Below are 21,907 nucleotides of genomic sequence, written 5' to 3' on the forward strand. Positions count from 1 at the left end.
CCAAGCTGCATTCTAGACACTTGAATTTTTGTTCACAGTTTGTGATAGCTTTTACTGCTGCTACTTGTAAGTATTCTGCTGTGTGTGCATTTCCTGATGTATCAATTGTTTCTGTAAGGAAGACATTCCACACAAGCACATACAACAGGATCATTGTGGACATTGCTCCACCCATCAAGACTCAGGTTAACAATTTCACCCTCTAGACCTTTTGCACACTGCGCAATTTCTCTTTCATACACTTTATCCAGCAATTTGCCTGTGACATCTGCTTTGTTGGGTGGACTGTATCCTGGTCTTAATGACTTAACCATGTTAATGAAGTGTGAGTTCTCATTCATACAGAAAGGAGAGTTTGTTGCATAAACAAACTAGGCAGTTTTTTTCATCCATTACCTCCTTTTTGTAATCTGCTGGTTCTTATCACACACTTATCTAAGGTTGTTTCTGGATGATGGAGATTTTTTTCTTTTTTGCTACAAGTGATATACTGTGGCTATGTGACCTACATGATGTGACTGAAACACTATCATTGGCAGATAACTCAAACTATAGAAAATGATGGTGATCTTGAAGGTGTATAGTCTTGTTTGTTGAGGATGGATTCTTATCACAACTGCATCTAAAATGATAGTACCATAGAGTAACAACTATATTTTTTTGCTCAAACATGAGAATTCAAGAATAGTCCAGAAGGAAGACAGGCAGTCCTTAAGGGAAAAAAAAGTATGAAATAAAGTTTACCAACCTGAAGATCATGCGTGTTCAGACATGTTCCTTTCATCATCTTCAACACAGCTTCCTCCTAAGAAGGAACACGTCTCATGATGTTTTTTCATTCGGGCAACCAGGGCTTGCATTTCTTTGTTGCATTTTGCATGTGTGCCTGTCTTACCCACAAGTAGAGGAACTTCATTAAAATATTCCCAAACTGGGTCTCTTTTACAGCCCGCTGCCATTATAGGTTTTCCCCTCTAGTGAGAGAATGGTATGGTAGATCTCAAATCAATGAAGGCTACGCTCAGAAAGATCTCAAGAGTTCTGGAATATGCTGCTCAAACAGTTTCACTTTTGTTTCTACTGCCTGTCCCTCCCTCCCTTCTCACATTTATTGCCATACTTCTTCTTGTCCAGATCTATTCCATCCCCAACAATCTTCTGTTTGTTGAACTTTTTGAAACTTTGCACTTTTTGAGAGAGGAAAGGGATTGACTCTGTGTACACAAATTTACAGAGGGACAATAGGGTTGAGGTCTGTTATTTCTCACCTCTATTATTTATTTATTTAAAACCATTTTTGCTGTTAACAAGCATGCTATCTCTGGAGACACAAATCCACAGTTTGAGAACTGCAAAACTATACACCTCTGATGGTATCTTCTAGACTGAGCACTGAGTCCCATTGGGTAGATCAGGCCTGCACAACTCATAAAGTGGCAAAGGCCATATTACTCCAAAGAAAACAGCTGAGGGCTGATCGTGTGTTTTGGATATTTGTCTGTTCTAGAAATGCCTTGTCCAACTCCTCTTCCTGTTCTGAGGGTCTGCAGATGTCTACTATGATGTCACCTCTGTTTTTTCACCATTTATCTTTACCCGGAGACTTTTAACTGGTCTGCCTCTCACCTTCTGGATATCAGAACAAGTCTATGTATACTTGATGTATATTGCAAAAGCACCTCTCTCTTTATCTGCCTGTTCTTCCCAAACAATACGTACCCCTCTATACCAATATTCCAATATGAGATTCATCGCACCAAGTCTTTGTGATGGCAATTAAGTCATGATGGTTAAGTGAAAGTGTAGATTGAGATGGTATCCTGTCAGTAATGGTATATCTACATTTGAGGCAGGAGATCTGATTCCTAGCTCACGTAGATGTACACAAGCTAGCATGCTAAAAATATCAGTATAACCACAATAGCGGAGGCAGCTGATCAGGATAGCTGCCCAAGTACGTATCCAGGAGGTCTGGGTGGGTTTGTACTCAAGTGGCTACCACAAGCCACCGCCTGTGCTATCCTTGATGTACTGATCTTTAGCATGCTAGCTCAAGCAGAATCATACCACCCATTCTGTAAAATGGCTGTACATTTTATGTACATTGTACACTTTACATATTGCACGTGTATTCTTTCTGGGTAGTTGTTTAAGTGTGAGTGTAGAGTAGGGGTGGCCAACCTGAGCTTGAGGAGGCAGAATTTACCAATGTACATTGCCAAAGAGCCACAGTTATACGTCAGCAGGCCCCCCACCAACTCCCCCCACCCTACTTTCAGCACCTCCCACCCACTGGCAGCCGTGCCGAGGGGGGAGGGATAGCTCAGTGGTTTGAGCATTGGCCTGCTAAACCCAGGGTTGTGAGTTCAATCCTTGAGGAGGCCACTTAGGGATCTGGGGCAAAAATTGGTCCTGCTAGTGAAGGCAGGGGGCTGGACTCGATGACCTTTCAAGGTCCCTTCCAGTTCTAGGAGATTGGTATATCTCCAATTATTACCTATATTATTACCTTTAGCGCCTCCTCCCCGCACCTCCCGATCAGCTGTTTCGTGGTGTGCAGGAGTCTCGGGTGGGGGGCGGGGTGAGGGCACGGCAGGATCAGGAGAGGGCGTGGGAAGGGGTGGAGTGGGGGCTGGTCTGTGGCAGAGTCAGGGGTTGAGCAGTGAGCGCCCCTCGGCACATTGGAAAGTTGGCGCCTGTAGCTCCAGCTCTGGAGTTGGTGCCTATACAAGGAGATGCATATTGGCGGCGGGGAGGGATAGCTCAGTGATTTGAGCATTGGCCTGCTAAACGCAGGGTTATGAGTTCAATCCTTGAGGTGGCCATTTAGGGATCTGGGGCAAAATAATCTGTGAGGGACAGTACTTGGTCCTGCTAGTGAAGGCAGGGGGCTGGACTTGATGACCTTTCAGGATCCCTTCCAGTTCTATGAGATAGGTATATCTCCATATATCATAGAGCTGAAGGCCAGCAGTGACCATCAGACCCATCTGATCTGACCTCCTCTAACATAAGCCATAGCATAGCTTCACACCTCTGAGCGACGTAGTTATACTGATAGAAGTGTGTAGTGTAGACCTGGCCTGAGTAAATTTCCCAGACCTGAAGAAAAGCTCTGTATAAGCTTGAAAGCTTGTTTCAGTATCAGGAGTTGGTCCAATAAAAGATTACCTCACTCACGTTGTCTCAAATACAGGAATACTCAAGTATTTTCATACATTTTACAACACTATACAATGGCTGATCATAATGTCCTAATTCTGTGTGCCTTTTTGAATGTAAGCATCTGAACAAACTTTCTCATATAGTAATAACAATTAGCTGAATAAACATTGCTGGATGTAATCTATTAAATTGTTTCTAATGAGACATAATGTGTTCTGTTTTAGGTTGCCTCACTAAAGAAGAACGTGGGTCAGTTCAGCGGGTTTCCATTTGAAAAAGGAAGTGATCAGTATAAAAAAAAGGAAGAAATGCTAAAAAAGTAATGACTTCTATAACTATTTTAATATAGCTAAATCATGCTGGTTACACTTATTTTCTAAGGTTTGCTCCAGGTAATTTACATTTTAGGATGAGGGATTGTTTTCTAGAGCTCTGCTTTTTGTCCTTGAGCTCAGCTTAAACAATTTTGATTTCTTAATAGGTTCTAAATATTGTTTCAAATCACATTTAAACATTTCTAAAGAACTAGTTTCATTAGGCATGCGCTCTCTTTAACTTCAGATTCAGATTTAATCTTAATGGTGTAGGATTGTACTGAAAAACAATTGCTGTTGCGTATTATATGTTTTTTCTAATCTCTAGAAAAAAATTACGTAATGAAGTTTCAACACCAGAGTGGCTTGAACTTCATGTAGAAGGCTTTAAATAATTTCCTCTTGTATTTTATGTCATCTCTGGATGTTAGCAAATGTCTACCAAAAAGCAAAACTGCCATCCTTAGTTTTCTGTAGCTCTGATCTTCCTTTCGCTGTACCACTTGTAAATGTTGGGTTTGGACAATGCAGCCCCCACATTTCTAGGTCTAGTTGGCCCCAGTGCTCTCCATTCCACTTAATTATTTCACGAGGAATGGCAAGACTGCTGTGGGTAGCATGTTGGTATGACCAGTGAGAGACTCAGGTTTAATTCCCAAGGTTAAGCAAAATGCTTTGAGGGCACCACATGTAACTCGTGACAAGGGGTACACCTATATTGTTCACTAGCCCTTATAGTTGAGCGAGGAACTCCTTTGGCTCCAAAGGGATCGCCATTCATCCTTCTGTGTCTGAATGGGGAAGTCCTTTTCAGGGCTAAAAAACATTTCTGGTTATTTGCATATTTAATTGAAGCCTTATTCCTTTCAAATGTATGCCAAGACCTGAAAATATGTGCAAATAAGAACAGTAGCTGCATGTTTCTGCTAGAAATGTAACTGTAAAATGATTGATTTTTAACACTTAAATTTGTAATAACTCCTCTGTTAAGACTGGGAGAAGTTCACACCTACTTTGTGCTGCTATTTCAGTCTGGCTTCAAATTCAAGACAATTTACTGGCTTATATTTAGAAGTTAGTTCTGGTAAGTGGAAAGAGCAAGCAGACTTTTTAAATTGAAAGTTTTTGCCCTTTACTTTCTTCGGTCTGCAGAAAATCAGTGGAACGACTCCCTTAACTTGCAGAGTTTTGTTCTCTCTCTATTTCTTGTTCCCTAGGACATGCAGTTTTCTAAGAGTTTAATTTTAAAAGTTAGTACTTATCAAATATTCATAGACCTACATAACAAATCATGGCAAACTCTAAAGATGAAAATCTTAATCTTTAACAGGTTGATTTGGAGAACATTTACATTACCCTAGATATGCAAAATATTATAGGGTATAAACACTTTTGCATATTCACACTCGTGACTAATATGAAAAGCAGCTGAAGTACGTTTGATCTGATGTGCTAATCCTCTTCAACAAAATTTCCATGTTAATTCTTAAAATCCTCCTCTGAAAAAGCAGTTGCACATGTGTTATTTTAGGTCTAAGTACATCTGATTGTCTGCTTGCTCTACTGACATGTTTTTACACCCTTCAGCACTGAAGAGTCTATACATACAACTGTGTGGGGAAATTCTACTGTAATATTAATTACCTTCTGACTGCAGGACCAAACTCTGCCTTCTGTACACCTTTGCAACCTTGCTATTTTCAACAGGGTTGGACAAGCATAACTGAGTACAATATTTGGTCTGCAGAATTTCATATGGTGAAGAAGGGTAAAGCAAAGCAGAAAGAATGAGCTTGAGCTTCAAACAGCACATTGAGTTTGACAGTACAGGCAACTGGAGTTTTTACTTATAAGCTGAACTTGGTATGGAAGGTACTGACACAAATGAGCATAGAATCTCGGTGACCTCTTCAACACTCTTCATAATACAGCTGCACTTTAATACTTACTGTCTTGCACCCTACCAAACATAATTACTTTATCCAGTACAGTATAAACACTTATATGGAGTTATGTAATTAATAAGTAATGTGGAAGTTTTGCATTAAAAGTGTTTACACTTATTCAGAATCATTTCATAACAGACCATTTAATCCCATGTTGATGAAATATTTGTCGATATGTTGTTGAGGTTTTTGATCATATCATGAAAGGCTCCAATATAATGCATACCAACAATAACATTGCTCATTGCCATAGAAGCCTTCATCAGTTTTCTAACTATTGTGAGGCTAAAAAAATCAACACTAATGCAACAAGTGTATTTAAGCTGTATCTACTCATGTTTTCCTTATCAGTACAGTGTATCAACTAGAGAACTTAAGTCAACCCTGTCATAAATATACTTCTCTTTAGCTCTGTAGTGATAGCTTAGAGCAATGGGCGGAGCGGGGGCCAAATCCAAACCATCAGAGGCTTTTGAACGGACCAAAAAAATCTTGTAGTTTTTTGTATTGTTTTCTCTGGAGTCTAGACCTTGACTATATCTTCACCAAAAAATGTGGACCCTGACCCCAAAAAAATAGCTGCTGGGGCTACTACTAATACTTCTAAACCAGGGATAATCTAAACTCTTGGAATGCTGTCAGCACTAGTAGCTAGGTGCATACTTGTATCTACTTACCATCTTGTCTGGTGGGTGAAGGATTTGGAATGAATGTTGCAAAGGTAGAAACAGACACTTTCTGTTGTCTCTTCCAGTATGATCTAGCCATGATCTAGTCTTGGTTGTCATTCAAAACTCAGTAAGTATAGTGGGAAATAATACTGTTTTTCCTGTTACCTTAAGGCAGGGGTTGGCAACCTTTCAGAAGTGGTGTGCCGAGTCTTCATTTATTCACTGTAATTTAAGGTTTTGCGTGCCAATGATACATTTTAATGTTTTTAGAAGGTCTCTTTCTAGAAGTCTATAATATATAACTAAACTATTGTTGTAGGTAAAGTTAATAAGGTTTCAAAATGTTTAAGAAGCTTCATTTAAAATTAAATTAAAATGCAGAGCCCCCCAGACTGGTAGCCAGGACCCAGGCAGTGTAAGTGCCACTGAAAATCAGCTTGCGTGCCGCCTTCGGCACCTGTGCCATAGGTTGCCTACCCTGCCTTAAGGACTTTGGGAGCCAAATTAAAAGGACCCTGTTAGGTTCAAAGAAATTCTCGGCTCAAATCTGTCTTCATTGGTTATTACTCTTCTCTTTGCTCATCTTGTACAATGAAGCTAGAACAATGAGTTTCACTTTCTGGTTATTCTGCATAAATCTAGTTGCAATTTCTGGATAGAAAATTTCATTGACCACTATGTTTAAAAAAGGCAAAACATTCTGATCCTGCAAACCCTAAATTGTAACATGACACCCAGCTCTATTGTCTCTTTATCCAAAACTGCTGATAAAGTAGACAATGTGTTCGTGTCTACTGTATATTTGGGGCATGTATAACTGCTGGATGGAAAGGCAGGAGCAATCAGAAGAAATAGTAGAGGCATTTTTGGTGGGGCTTGCCTGCAAGTTTTTTTTAATAAGTTATGTTCACCATGCCCTGGAGTGGATAACTTCAAATCTGGAAAAAAAGTTCTTTACATTGTAACTTTTTTTTTTTTCTCCTGCTTATATTGTAGATGTATTTATATCCCACAGTATATAGGTCTGAATTGGGTTTAGGGAAATTGTTGAGAAGGGAGACTTACTTTCATTTATTCTTGATGCTGACCTATTTACGTAACCTGTGTTTGTAAACATCTACAGATAGGTATACGTGCAAATAGGAGGACTTAAGTTGCCTACCCATGCATGTGTTTGTAGGATCAATGTCTAACCAAAAGTGTCTCAAACTCACAATACTTAAATGTTAACTTTTTTTTTTTTAAATAACCTGTTAAGATAATTAAATTTTGTTTCTGTTCAGATTCAGGAATGCCATGTTGAAAAGTATCTGTGAGGTTCTTGATTTGGAAAGATCGGGAGTTAATAATGAACTGGTTACCAGAATCTTAAACTTCTTAATGCATCCAAAACCTTCAGGCAAGGTGAGGCAAAATTTTATTATGCTTATTCATTGTTATGATTCCAACTTGGGGTGGGATGTGGGTAGGAAAAAAACCAATGGGGACATACAATGTTGCCTTATGTGGTATGCTGCTCCTCCTAAATATGCTTCTGCTACCATAGCTAAAAAAGTGGGTGGCTCCTCAAAAGTGAATCTTTCTAAATTTGCTCCCATAGTGACTCAATGTAGCTGACCATAGCAGATCACATGTATAGGGCTGCAGGCTTAGGCAGAAGCCACAAGCTTGATCTTCTTTTATCTTTTCCCATCATGCTTGGATAGGCTGGAAAAGCATATGTATCCAGCTCATGGAGTTACCATTGGACATCCCTACCCAAGCAGCATGTAGCCTTTTTGCTTTGAGGAACAGAAAGGGAGCTGTGAAATGTGAGCCAAAAAAAAAAAATAGAAATGAGGTGGGGGAAGGGAGGAAGATGAGAATGGACAGAAAAAGGGTGGCAACTGTATCAGGGAATGATGTGAGGGCTCATTGAAGGTGGAAACACCCTTCAACCCATTCATCACAAAGTGGGAGGGGAAGGAGGGGATCACCAGATCACGGCTTTATTAGAACTGGTGTGTGTAACAATGCACTAAAACCAGCTGCACAAAATACTTTAATTAGGCTCCTGCTGTTCCACCTTTTTTTTTTAACCTAAGAGCAATACAGAAATAGTCAAAGGCTGTCATTGCTTATCAAATGTCCTTTTATCATAATTGCTACAAATTTTGAAGTCATATACAGAAGTGAATAAGGAATCTCTCTGTCTATGCTGCTTTTTTTTGTTTGGGAAGCAACCCAGACAGCTCCATTTCTGTTAACAGTTAACTTTCCAGGATAGAACAGCACTTCAATAAGTTATCTTCAATGGGGAGTTAATGTTTGTTTGTCAATAGTTTCCCACGCTTCATAAACTGAGCAAATTAAATCTATCTTATAATAGCTTCCAGACCTACAAGTCAGTCTAGGTTCTTTCCTCCTTGTGCATCATCTCCCGTAGTAGTAGTAGTAGTAGTAGTAATAATAATAATAATGAAATCTGCTTTGAATTACTTTTTGTGCAGTTACACTGAAGGCTTTTAAAAGAAACATGGAATCCCCCAATACCATTTTCAAAGTTGCTTTTCCAGGGTAGAACCACACTAGAAGGGATTACAAATTAAATAAGGAGAGAATACTTTAGTGCCCCATACAGAGATGCTTGTTGTTCAAAGCAGAAAATATGGAGCTCTTCCTAATAAACTTTAAATGACCATGTTCGTAGTCTTCAAAGACAAGTGTCTTTTGACACATTGAAGAGGTTAATCTAAAATGAAGCACACATCACTAAAATGTACTGTGTGTACTTTCAACCTCACAATGCTTAACTTTAGAGGTCTGCATATTAATGGGGATCAAAATTCTTTCCCTCCCCTGTTGACATCTTTCTACACACTGTTAAATGAGCTGGTTTGTGTCATTGTGTTGGCAGGCATTGTGAAGTTTGTTAGTCTTAACAGTGAGAACAAAAATTCAACAATAACTGAAGTTGGGCTTTTGTAGAATTATGGCTGAGGAATTAAATTAACTTTGACTCAGTTTGCAGGGGGAGGAATATGTATAGGTAAAATATGTAATCTGGAGTTTTGTCCAACATGAGGAACTTCCATTATATAGCCAACACATACTGCTGTTTGCATGTGATTCTACAGTGTAGCTCAGTGGTTCTCAACCTTTCCAAACTACTGTACCCCTTTCAGGAGGCTGATTTGTCTTGCATACCCCCAAGTTTCACCTTACTTAAAAGCTACTGGTTTACAAAATCAGACATAAAAATACAAAAGTGTCACAACACACTATTACTGAAAAATTGCTTGCTTTCTTATTTTTACTGTATAATTATAAAAAATCATGACCCCCAGGTTGAGAAACACTGATATAGAATGTAAAGCAGTACAAACAAATTAAAAAAAAATCATTTTCTGTATGAAATTTTAGTTTGTACTGACTTCAGTAGTGCTTTTCATGTAGCCTGTTGTAAAACTAGGCAAATATCTAGATGAGTTGATGTATCCCCGGGAAGACTTCAGCGTACCCCCAGGGGTACACGTACCCCTGGTTGAGAAACACTAATGTAGATTATTGGATGGACATATTTGAAGAAATGTGTAGGTGGTAAAATAATTTACAGCAACACCCATCAAAGTAGCTTCACCAAACGTAAGCGCTAAAACTGTTCATGTTAGGCAGCAACAGTAACACATTCTTAGGGAATACAAATGTTTATCTAAACTGGGATGGGCAAACTTTTTGGCTTGAGGGCCACATCTGGGTGAAGAAATTGCATGCAGGGCCATGAATGTAGGGCTGGGGCAGGGGGTTGGTGCTGGAGGGGTGTGATGTGCAGGAAGGGGCACAGGAGGGGTGTGAGGTGTACAGGGGGGCTCAGGGCAGGGGGGGTTGGGGTGCAGGGAGGGGTACGGTGTGGAAGCAGGGAAAGAATTAATAAGGATTTGAAGGGGATCTTAATGCATGTCAGTTAGTTAGCAAGAGTTAGCCCAGCTGTAACCCTAATGACGTGAGACTTCTAGAAGCAAGGATAGTGTGAGGCAGAGGGAAAGAACTGTGTACAAAGTTATTACGACCTTGTAACTGATAACCAAATATGCAGGCTTGCTTTTCCTAGGAGTGAGACAAATAAGATAGCAGAATGGCTTATGTATAAACAAAATGTAGTTGTTGCTCTCTATTGTCTGTATTATTGCTAGTTATTGTCTGTAACAAAAGTATAAAGGCTTGCTGTAATTGTTTACCAGTTGAGAGACCTGTCCGGGACTGGGGCGACCCTGTGTCCTATGGCACTCTCTCCCTCCATTGTAATTACTGGAGAAATAATAAAGTATTTTATTTTGCTGCACCCAAACGAAAAAGCGATAACTGAGTTTTTCTCTGACAACGGGGTATAGTGGGGGCTCAGGGCAGGGGGTTGGGGTGCAGTGGGGGCTCAGGGTTGGGATGCAGGGTACAGGAGTTTGGGGTGCAGTATCCAGCCCGGCGCCGCTTACCTTGAGTGGCTCTGGGGTGGCAGTGGGGCTAAGGCAGGCTCCCTGCCTGCTTTGGCCTTGCCGCTGCTTCGGAGTCTGCGGGGGGAGACTCCGCACACTGCACTCACCTGCATGTACCTCCCCTGAAGCTCCCATTGGCTGCGGTTCCCTGTTCCCAGCCAATGGGAGCTGTGGGGGGCGATGCCTGCAGGCGAGGGCAGCATGTGGAGCCCTCTCCTTCCCCCCCCCCCCCCAGCCCTCCCGGGGCCACAGGGATGTGGTGCTGGCTGCTTCTGGGAGCAGCGCGGGGCCAGGGAGCCTGCCTTAGCCCCGTGACTCCATGGGGGTGGCAATTCTGTGGGCTGGATCCAAAGCCCTGATGGGCCGGATCCAGTCTGCAGGCAATAGTTTGCCCACCCCAACCTAAACCTGTCAGGCAAAGCTCCCTCTAAAAATGAGGATTACACAACACTCTGAAAGCTATTAAATGCTGACCAGACTGCCAGAGGGAGAATTGTACAATTAGGGGATCATCTACTGAAAATGTTCATCTCTGGTGCTCAAGAATCCTTCTATGAGCACTTAAAGAGACAAGTCAGGTGAGATGGTAATTTTGCATTGGATCAACTCCTGTTAGTGCGAGAGACAAGGTTTTGAGCTTACACAGAGCTCTTCTTCAAGTCTGGGAAATGTTGTCAGTGTCACAGTTAAATGCTGTCAGCAGAAGGCTTACAGGGTTCTCTGTTGTTTTTGTGACTCAGAGAGGCAGTCTTTAATGCCAATTCACAATCAGTCTAGGCATTTAGATTATAACCAATATTTTGATTTGCATCTAAATCAGCTGGAAGTTCAATGTAGCAAATGAAGTGCAGGTGTGTTGTGCTTATACTAACCCCCTTCTAGGCAAGAGGGTTATCACAGTCTATATTAGCTGAGGCTTCAGAATGGTCTTCAACAATAATTCTAAAATACAGTACACTATATATCTTTCTCACCTCCAGAATGAGCCAGTATGCTTGGTAATGTCTTTATTGGCAAGAAAAAGATGTATCATTTTTTAATGATTGGCAGAAAAAAATTAGGCCATAGCCATCTAGACATTTTAGTAGGGGTGGAGAGACTGAAAGAATCCAGGGTGCCCTTGTCAAAAATGTTTGTATTTTTAAATAATGGAGCAATACTTAAGATTAAGAGTCTCGCTTTTTAAATCTGAAAAGAGATGCCTCTAATTTGAGTCCATTTTTGAGATAATGGGTTGAAGTGATTGGAGGGCAAGATGTTCATCCACAATGAATGACACTGTCTTTTTGGGGGGACAGGGAGGAAATAGACACAACAAACTATTAACTCCGTTGTCGGTGCCTGTGGTTTGGGGGAATCAGGTGGACACTATGTGGCTACAATTTTAATGTAATTGTGTTTCATTATGCTCTAAATTGTGGTTTTTGTCATGAACTTAAATAAAACCAATCGCTTGAATTTTTTAAAGTAGTGTAAACTGTTCACTTTAAAATGATGGACCCTAGTAACGGGTGTCTGGGTTGGCAAAAGCACATACTTAAGTTTTTTATGGGTCAATGGTGGCTCTAGCTTTGCTTATTCTTGATTCATATGACTTGACTGAATTTGAAATTTAAAAAATTCTAATGAAATGTTATTACTTTTTTAACCCATACTTTTTATCTTAAACAGCCATTGCCAAAGTCCAAAAAAACACCCAGTAAAGGCGGCAAAAAAGAACGCAGTAGCTCAGGAACTGCACGAAAAGTAAAACGCACCAAATGTCCTGAGATTTTGTCGGATGAATCTAGTAGTGAGGAGGAGGATGAAAAGAAAGAGAAGGCCGAATCTTCTGAAGAAGATAAAGAGAGTGAAGAGGAGGTAAATATAACAAAACTTCCTTTTCAAGAAAAAATGAATGAGTTTGTCTTGCTTAGTTTGTAACTAACTGGTTACGTTACTGGAAGGGGGTTTCAATATAGTGTTATGGTGGTGGTGTGTGTTTTTGTTTTTTTTAAGGTGGAAAGTAAGCTATAGTTAATTGAAAAGATTGCTTCCCATGTGGACAACTTGAGACAAAAGTTCATAAGGTACTATATGTCAGGAAGAGCTGACTTCTTTCACTGTCAGAAATATGGTGTGATCCAAGAACTAAAACTTTGAGGGATGAAAAAACAGAAATCAGAGGACCTGGTTCTGATCTCAGATGCTTATGTGGGTCTTGTAAAATCGGTTGCTGCATGTGATGGACTTTTTTTTTTTTTTTTAAACATCTCTAACAAGCAGTGTGACCCAGGGTAGAAATTTAAACATTGCCTTTCCTGTATCTCCTGGTGACATTTTTATGGTGAAACACTATTGCTGGACTGGGGATTACTGTTAGTGAGCTACAGTTGAAGTAAGCATTGTAGAATTCAGTAAGTAAAGTCACTCCTACTTATCTAGCATTGGTCTTGGGACATCAGTTCCCAGATTCTTGTATAGTTCTGTAGTGGTCCCTCAAATATTAGTACAAAACTAAGCAACCTTAAATGGTTTTCTTCAAAATTTCAAAAGGTGATAGTCCCACTACATTCAATTTTCTACGGTTTTGTTTATTATTTTCAGAACTTAAATTTTTTCTTCAAACACTAGCATTTTTCCTCATACATTCACAGCTTAAGCTTCCCCTCATCCCTTTCTTCCACCTATTCTCAGAAAAGGTACAAAATGTGGAGTGGCAATACAAGCATCTTCACATTGACTCAGCCCTCCAGTATACCAGTGAAGAGATTTCAGGCTTCGTATCCTTTGACATCTTGATTTCTTAGATGAGATCGTTTATTACTGGCAGTTATGGCTATGGGTTTTGTGATGTGGACACCAATTCACTAATTACAGGACTGAGACCAGCATTTCATGTAAGCCACTGAACTACAGGGGATGATAAAACTTCAGCCACTACTGACCCAAATTTATGATTTACAAGTGTGGTAGGCCATATGTTGTCTGAGCTATGGAAGGTAGTTAATCATTAAAACTTTTTGTTGGAAGGCAAATTTATATAACTTCAAAATGAAAGTCATAAAATGGCAAATGATATTCCACCACCAGTCTCCATAAAACAAGATTGGAACTACACATTCTTAATTCTTAACTTGCCACTTTTTGGTGGTACTCACAGCTGGTGAGTTGAAAGAGGGCTAGAGTATTAAAAGCTAATTTTATATTTTGTTCATCTGTTCACCAGTACAGTCTTTCTGCTGTGAGGAGAGGAATCTGGCTCTCTGTGGCAGGAGTCTTCTTTAGAAATCCTTTTTCCAAGAGCTCAGCTGCCTATAAAAGATAGGTAAGCCCCACTCACCTCAGTTTTTTGCCTTTCTTCAAGAGGTAGGAGTTAAACCCTCTGTTCCTTCCAAGCTGTCAGGCAAAACCTGAAAACTTTTAGATGGCTGACACTCCTAAGGAGTGTTTACAGACCCACCTGCGAGGGATTATAATGTTAAAGAAATTCAAAGGAAACTTGATTAGCTTGTGGAAAAACTACTCTGCTTTTAAAACATTCTACCTCTTATGGCCTGCATGGGCAACTCTGCTGATTGAGGGTGTTAAAGGAAAAGTTTCAGCAAACCAAGGGCTTGTGTACATTTAAAATGCTGATGGGGGGGGGGTTCTCCTGTCAGCACAGGTAATCCACCTCCCCAACAGACTGTCTACACTGGGGGTTAGATCGGTTTAACTGGATTTTTCACACCCCTGAGCAGTGTTATACTGACAGAATTTCATTATGTAGACCAGACCCAAGTAAACACGCTCAAGTTACCCCAAATTCCATGAGATTCAAACCAGAGCTGCCCAGACAGTGAGAAGTCAGACACTTAGTTTGATCTTCAAGTTGATTGTAAATTTTCACAAACAGTCTATAGATGAATGAGGCTATAATGTATGAAGTTACTGAAAATAAATTGAAATGATGAACCTGCTTGGAACAGAAGCTTATTGACAACTGAAACTGGATGTCTCTTTAGCCTAGTTGTGGCAAAAGGTAGGAAAGAATTACCTATATATTTAAAACAACAACAAAAGTGGGTATTTTTGTTTGTTTTGTTTGCTGTGTGCTTAACAGCACAATAAGAACTAGCTAGATGGCCCTCATTTAGATAGCTCAACAGAGAGCAGAATAGCCTAACTGTTGGAGTCATGGGTGAGGAGTGGTTGGGACAGATGCAGACACCTGCATGCTTCTCTTGATTGAGATTCCAAAAAGACAGCTTCTTAGAATTATCAGGATTCAAAGACAATTTCAAGAAAACAATCTGGATCTGAGGAAAAAACACTTCTCATACGTTATAAGGCAGACTGAGTTCCATTTAAACTTCTAACCTTGCTCTGTAGCCAAACACTTACAACACCAAAGCATTCTAGTTTGAACAGTAACTACTTAAGGATAAGCAATAAAGAGTCCTGTGGCACCTTATAGACTAACAGATGTTTTGGAGCATGAGCTTTCGTGGGTGAATACCCACTTCGTTGGATGCATGTAGTGGAAATTTCCAGGGGCAGGTATATATATGCAGGCAAGAAGCAGGCTAGAGGTAATGAGGTTAGTTCAATCAGGGAGGATGAGGCCCTCTTCTAGCAGCTGAGGTGTGAAAACCAAGGGAGGAGAAACTGGTTTTGTAGTTGGCAAGCCTGCACCATAGTAACTCTAACTCAGGAACCAATCCATGCAACAAACCTTGATGCCAACTCTGCCCACATATCTACACCAGCGACACCATCACAGGACCTAACCAGATCAGCCACACCATCACCGGTTCATTCACCTGCACGTCCACCAATGTAATATACGCCATCATATGCCAGCAGTGCCCCTCTGCTATTTACATCGGCCAAACTGGACAATCTCTATGGAAAAGGATATGGACACAAATCAGATATTAGGAATGGCAATATACAAAAACCTGTAGGAGAACACTTCAACCTCCCTGGCCACACAATAGCAGATCTTAAGGTGGCCATCCTGCAGCAAAAAAACTTCAGGACCAGGCTTCAAAGAGAAACTGCTGAGCTTCAGTTCATCTGCAAATTTGACACCATCAGCTCAGGATTAAACAAAGACCTGTGAATGGCTTGCCAACTACAAAACCAGTTTCTCCTCCCTTGGTTTTCACACCTCAGCTGCTAGAAGAGAGCCTCATCCTCCCTGATTGAACTAACCTCATTACCTCTAGCCTGCTTCTTGCTTGCATATATATACCTGCCCCTGGAAATTTCCACTACATGCATCCGGCGAAGTGGGTATTCACCCACGAAAGCTCATGCTCCAAAACGTCTGTTAGTCTATAAGGTGCCACAGGACTCTTTGCTGCTTTTACAGATCCAGACTAACACGGCTACCCCTCTGATACTTAAGGATATGATCTGTGTGTATTTCCTGCTGACTACAGTGACAAAGTTCTCAGTGTTTCTGTTGCCTCTGCAAAGCCAACAGCTCTGAAGCAGTGAGCTGGATTCTAGTCTGACTGGGGCGCCAACACAATTAACTAAGTTTTATGGGTTGCACAGGTGTAAATGAAAGTAGTTACTGGTAATGTGAAAAAAAAAAAAAAAACCAAACTGGATTTTGACTCGCATCAAATTGTTTTGCACTATTACTAGTTACAATTTACAGGACTTCATCACATGCTTAACTTTTGATTTTTCCTTTGAGAAATTCCCAAGTTCTTATTTCTGCAGTATCATTTGATGCTAAACAGTGTTGTGGGGTTCCATGCTTGTCTCAGTAACTTCCAGAGGGAGTTTTTTAGGGCTGGCTATTAGACTCTGATCCTAAAACATGTTTAACTTGTGTAAATAAAGCAAACACATTGTTTGTGTATCATGTATCTTCTATTCACTCAGTTGATTTTGACTTCAGCAAACATGTTGTAGTTTGTCTATTTTTAAAGCATCATAACTCAGCCAGTTGTTTGCATTCATTAATGTAGTTCATTTCTACTAGTAAAAATTCACTCATGTATAATAGTTAGAGGCCATGCAGCCATACTTCTGCCTGATTGAAGGGAGAAGGGATGCTAAGTTGCAGTATTGTGGGCAAGGTTGAAAACTCAAACTAGATTGTTTATAGAATACCATGGTTTGCTTGTTTAGTTTTTAATCAGACTCTCAAGGGGTCTGTAGTAGGGCAGATGGTGCCTAGGGTGTTCTAGAAATCAGATGACATAGCATTGTGGTTGGTACTCCTCTAAAAGGAATTGACTGAAGTATTGGGATGATAAAACTGACAAAGTAAAAGGAAGGTAAGTATAACCTTGTGGAAGGGATAGGAGTAAGCAATCCACTACTAACGGAATGCCTTCTAGGTGCAGCACCTCTGCTTATTTTTGGCAGACTGGAGCAATTATGCATACTACTTGCTTTGTCTTAAAGGATAGTCACTACTTAAAGGAAAAATAGAATCTGCTTTGGAATATTCATTGATGGGACACTATTGTATTAAGTGCAATTCTACTCTAAAATTATTTAAAATGGCACCTTTAATTCCAGTGTCTGACTACCATTTATTGTGAACTCAGGGGCGGCTCTAGCCTTTTTGCTGCCCCAAGCATGGCAGGCAGGCAGCCTTCGGCGGCTTGCCTGCGGGAGGTCCCCCGGATTTGGCTTACCCACCGGCGAAGCCACAGGACTGGGGGACCTCCTGCAGGCATGCCGCCGAAGGCTGCCTGACTGCCACCCACGCAGGGACCAGTAGGGCGCCCCCCACAGCTTGCCACCCCAGGCACGCGCTTAGAGTGCTGGTGCCTGGAGCCACCGCTGTGTGAACTGATCCCATATGTCACTTTCTAACTGCCAGACCTACAAATGTAACCAGGATTCTTTCCTTCTGGTGATTCGTCACCAATAAAATATTTTGTATATCAAATTAGATCCTCAGTTACACCCATACAATCTTGTTTAAGACTAATGGAGTTGTTCAGGTATGTGGGGATGGAAATTTGGCTGGCAAAAGCTTTATTACTGGTGATGCGCTGTGAGCTGGAAAAAAATGTAGCTTTCATGATTTTCCAAGGTGGAATGAGTCCTGGGTATGTTTGTAGGATTGGAGGTTAGAAAGTGCTTCTTGCTTCACAGATAAATTCAGGTTACAATAACCATTGAACCCTCTCCCATTGTAGTCCCTTTTCAGAGTAGAATTGCACTTTAACCAGGCCTATGAAGATACCTGCCTCCAGGGGGAAAAAATGCCCTCTAATATCATCAGACATAATTATGAATGGAGATACTTAGCACAATCACCCAGAAGGCTAGAAAAAGTTCTAGCTGTTTGTTAAAACAGTCAAGAATTTGATTGTCTTGGTTTGAGCTCCAGAGTTTATGCAAAATTAAAATCTAATCTTGAAGAGTCCAGATTTTAATTTCACAGTACCTATGCATTTTCCTCACTACTATCAACTATGGTACACAGCTATAACTTGCCAGTATTTTACATCTGAATGTCATTGCAAACTGAATTATTACATGTTTCTTGCACCCATGTAGCATATTGGTGGGGAGTGAGAGCTGTTGTGCTAGAAGTCAGGATTCAATCCATTCTTTTCCCTCCTACAGCAACCGAAGAAAGCATCTAAAAAAGAAAAACCTAAGCAAAAGATGACTTCGAAAAACAAGAAAGCTGTGAAAAGTGCTAATGTCAAGAAAGCAGATAGTAGCACTACAAAGAAGAATCAGAACAGTTCGAAAAAAGGTAAAGGCTTTAGTCTTGTTTTTACTGTGTTGCTTCATTTAGAAGATGAGTCTTAAGGTTAACTGTCCAGCAAAACATTGCATACTTTTTACTGCTTCTCTGATGTAGAAATCACAAGTTTGCTTTGCTAATTTAGATTTGAAATATCAGGCTGAGACCCCCCCTCTCTGCTGGGGGGCCTTTGCAAGATCTTTAACAGGACCTGTAGAGTGATTTAACAGAATCTTGTTACCTGGTCTGCAGCAATACTTCAGCCTGATTGATGGGAGAAGCTGAATTGCAGTATTCTGGGTTAGGGCAGAAATTAATACTAGATGGTATTTCATAAACAAAGTGTTTAAAACTAAATCAGCAAAACATGCTCTGTCAGACTGTCAAGGAATAATGTGGGACAGGGTGATGGTGTTCTGTGGGAGATAACTGTCCTGTGTTCTTTTCTGGAGGAAGGAAGCAGCAGGGAGATGTCAAACATTCTAATAAAGTAAATCTTCCAGATTTAGAAAGTGAGTCTGAGGATAGTTCAGATGACGAACCTTTAATTAAAAAGTTGAAGAAACCACCTACAGATGAAGATCTTAAGGAAACTGTCAAGAAGTTATTGGCCAATGCAAATTTGGAGGAAGTAACAATGAAACAGATTTGCAAAGAGGTATGTATAATAATTCTACAGCTTTGTTTAAAGCAGCAGTTCTGTTGGTTAACAGAGGGTGCCTCTTTCCCCTCAGCCCCCCTTACCCCACACACCTGCCCTGGCCCTTTTGTGAATTTAGTCCTTGTTTGCTTTTTGTCAAAATGCCTAAAATAAAACAAAAAATTGAGTCAAAGTATTTTTTGACTTGCCCAAAAAAATTTTTTCAGCTGGACCTGAAACTAAACTTTCAATTTTTCAGAATTGCCAGCAAGTCGAAAAATCCATTATTTGCCAGTTTAGTGATTACTTTTTTCCACAGTTTGGCTACTGATAGTGGTAAAACAGTATCCATTTTTAATAACAGCACTATGTCATTGATTTAAAAGACCCAGAACTGTATTTACTGTGGACCTGGTCTTTGTTCTTTTAGTATCTTTCATACTTACAGGGAATGCTGCTGACAGCCTAGAGCAGTGGTTCTCAATGTGTGGTCCGTGAAAGACTTTGACTTTGAAAACTGACTGAACAAATTTCATTATGTGCCGTGTGTGTCTGCATCTCTATTCAAAGTTTCTTAGGGGCCACAAATGAGAGAAGGTTGAGAACCACTGGTCTAGAGAATATAACGCACCCACTGGAAAACAGCTGAGTTGCTTGACCCCAGGGTATTGTCACCCACACACTGTGCTTTATTAATATGAAAACTGTTGTGACTTAAAACTGCTACACAAACTTTCAAAAACTGAGTTTAAGCAAAATGTGGGAACTAAGGCTTGACACTTCAAATGACATTGTACAGCCTACATTTGGATTATACAACTCCATCTCCTCTGCACTAAAGTCATGAAGTTAATATGTTCTAAAAGTAACAGACTTCTCACTCACACTAGTTCTTTTGTATTGCTTGCTTTAGGTATATGAAAGTTATCCCAGTTATGACTTGTCTGAAAGGAAAGATTTCATCAAAAAGACAGTTAAAGAGGTAAAAACTTATCTGAAAAAAAAAATGGTATTTTTTTAAACCTCTATCAGAAGTTGGGACACTATATAGTACTAGTTTCAAAAAGCTTGGTTTTAGTATGGGAAGTGACCAAAAACATTTTTCGGGCCAACCTTGATTCACGAGCTGGATCTTTGCCCTATGTGCTCTTCATCTAAAAGCTGGTACAGTCTCTTTTTTTCTTAACAGTCAAACCTGAACTCCACTCACATGTGGATTCAATAATTTCTTTATCTTCAGGAAATATGAGTTACTATTGAGGAAGAACTAAAATACTAAAGCCACCATGGCCTCTATTAATCTAACTAGCATAATTAATATGCACAGCTCTGAAAGGGCCAAATCGTGGCCTAGGCCACACAGCAATTTAGGGATCCAAACACTAGCTACTTGCATCATAGGTAATAGCACAGGAGAGAACACAAGCTTCACGGAACTGCTAGTCCCCTCTCCATGCAGCTGTGTGGGAGTCGGGAGAGAGCAGGCTGAGCTGTGGCTCAGGACATATCCCCAGCCACACACCTGGTTGGGAGAGTTATGATGCTGCCTTGAAGAGAGGACACTGCATCTGATGTAGACCTCGTACTCCTGCCTCACAGCAGTAGGGGAAACAGGAAGGAAACTGACTCCCTGAATTGCAATCTTGCTTTCTTTAGTTGCTACAGCAATATGCCACCCTTAATGCAGAGCTTATGATCCAGTCCATAGCTAGTAATGATTAAGAATAATTTCAAGTGCATTCATTTTTTCTCCCTAAAATAAAAATGGGATGAAGTAAGGGAATCAGTACTTCTGTTAGTAAGAATGCAGAAAAATTGTAAGTTATTTTCTTTTATTTCAAACCCTCTAATCCAAATTACAGATGAATCAAAATAATGCACATACCTCAAATGTCATGTATGCCAGCTAAAATATAGTAGAATACTCTATCACAAGATGGCACTGAAGAATTTTATTTGTGGTGGCACTACCATGTAAATGGGATGGTTGAGAGAAGAGCATAATGATCTTAAATATTTATTAAGATAAACACTGTTCAAGAACATGCACAAAAATATTAATATTAGACTGGTGTGGAATTGATTACGGCTAAAGAAGAAACTGTCTCATTTCAGTTGATTTCATGATCTAATTTGACTGGAGGAAATGAAAACTGCTGACTTACGTTCCCATGGATTTGAAGATGATAGACACCAGCAAAAAGAATGTTTGATATATTATGTTTAGTCAGCGCTGATTCTGCGGACCGAGTATCAGTGTAAATTGCTTTGTGTACCTTTTTTAATAATTGCATTTGATGCAGGTTTTAGTTAACTTGCTTAATTTTTTTTTTTGCATGGCAATAAATGTTCCCTTTTTATAGTTTTGTACATTTTGAATTGCTTTGTAGTAGTAGATTCATTAAGACATCATAGCTTTTAATGTGCTTTAATACCTTACCTTTTTTTTTTAAGAATCAAGTAGGATAAAAGTTGTCTAAGTGTTTGCACATATACATGCAGAGATTGTCTGGAATATTGCAGTATTGGGTTATACAAATATTGAATACATCATTCTGAAAATCTCAAGCTAGTGTTTATATTCTGATTTACATGCTATAAATTCAGAATACTCAATCTACATTACTGTCTTGCATGTGTATGCACTGAGAACCATCAAAGCATGGTTACTAATTAGCAGATATTATTTTTGTACTTTTAAAGACTCTGTATATAAAGTTATTGCAGATTTCTGTTGTGCAAATCAGTTTTTTAAATCTCTATCTTAAGACATTTCAGTGTTCAGCAGTGATGCTGGGATGAAAAGTGGGAGGCTCCATAAAAGTTTATACAAAAGAGTTGAAGTTTTACTGTTTGTCCAATCTTGCCTTGTAAGGAAGATTTACCTGTAATTTTATACTTAAGCTTTTCAGTGTTTAACTTTATATAAAAGGCTACAGCTGTATTTGTTCCAATGGCTTGACCTAATACATTAATAAAGTTCAAAGTGAAGGCTATAGGGAGGAA

The 21,907-nt window shown here is 39.9% G+C and overlaps 1 protein-coding gene across 2 annotated transcripts in view; it reads left to right on the forward strand.

Moving 5' to 3' along the window:
- The window catches only part of DEK (DEK proto-oncogene), a 35,540-nt gene extending 13,637 nt beyond the window's left edge, over positions 1-21,903 (forward strand). For both annotated transcript variants that reach the window (XM_045003016.1, XM_045003014.1), the window contains exons 5-11: positions 3,390-3,484; positions 7,380-7,500; positions 12,237-12,425; positions 18,135-18,270; positions 18,765-18,919; positions 19,815-19,883; positions 21,017-21,903. In XM_045003016.1, the coding sequence (XP_044858951.1) occupies positions 3,390-3,484; positions 7,380-7,500; positions 12,237-12,425; positions 18,135-18,270; positions 18,765-18,919; positions 19,815-19,883; positions 21,017-21,028 (777 nt within the window). In that variant the 3' untranslated portion in view covers positions 21,029-21,903. The remainder of the gene's footprint in view (positions 1-3,389; positions 3,485-7,379; positions 7,501-12,236; positions 12,426-18,134; positions 18,271-18,764; positions 18,920-19,814; positions 19,884-21,016) is intronic.
- The last annotated feature ends 4 nt before the right edge of the window (positions 21,904-21,907 follow it).

Source organism: Mauremys mutica, chromosome 2 (assembly GCF_020497125.1).
Source record: "Mauremys mutica isolate MM-2020 ecotype Southern chromosome 2, ASM2049712v1, whole genome shotgun sequence".
Classification (NCBI taxonomy): domain Eukaryota; kingdom Metazoa; phylum Chordata; order Testudines; family Geoemydidae; genus Mauremys; species Mauremys mutica.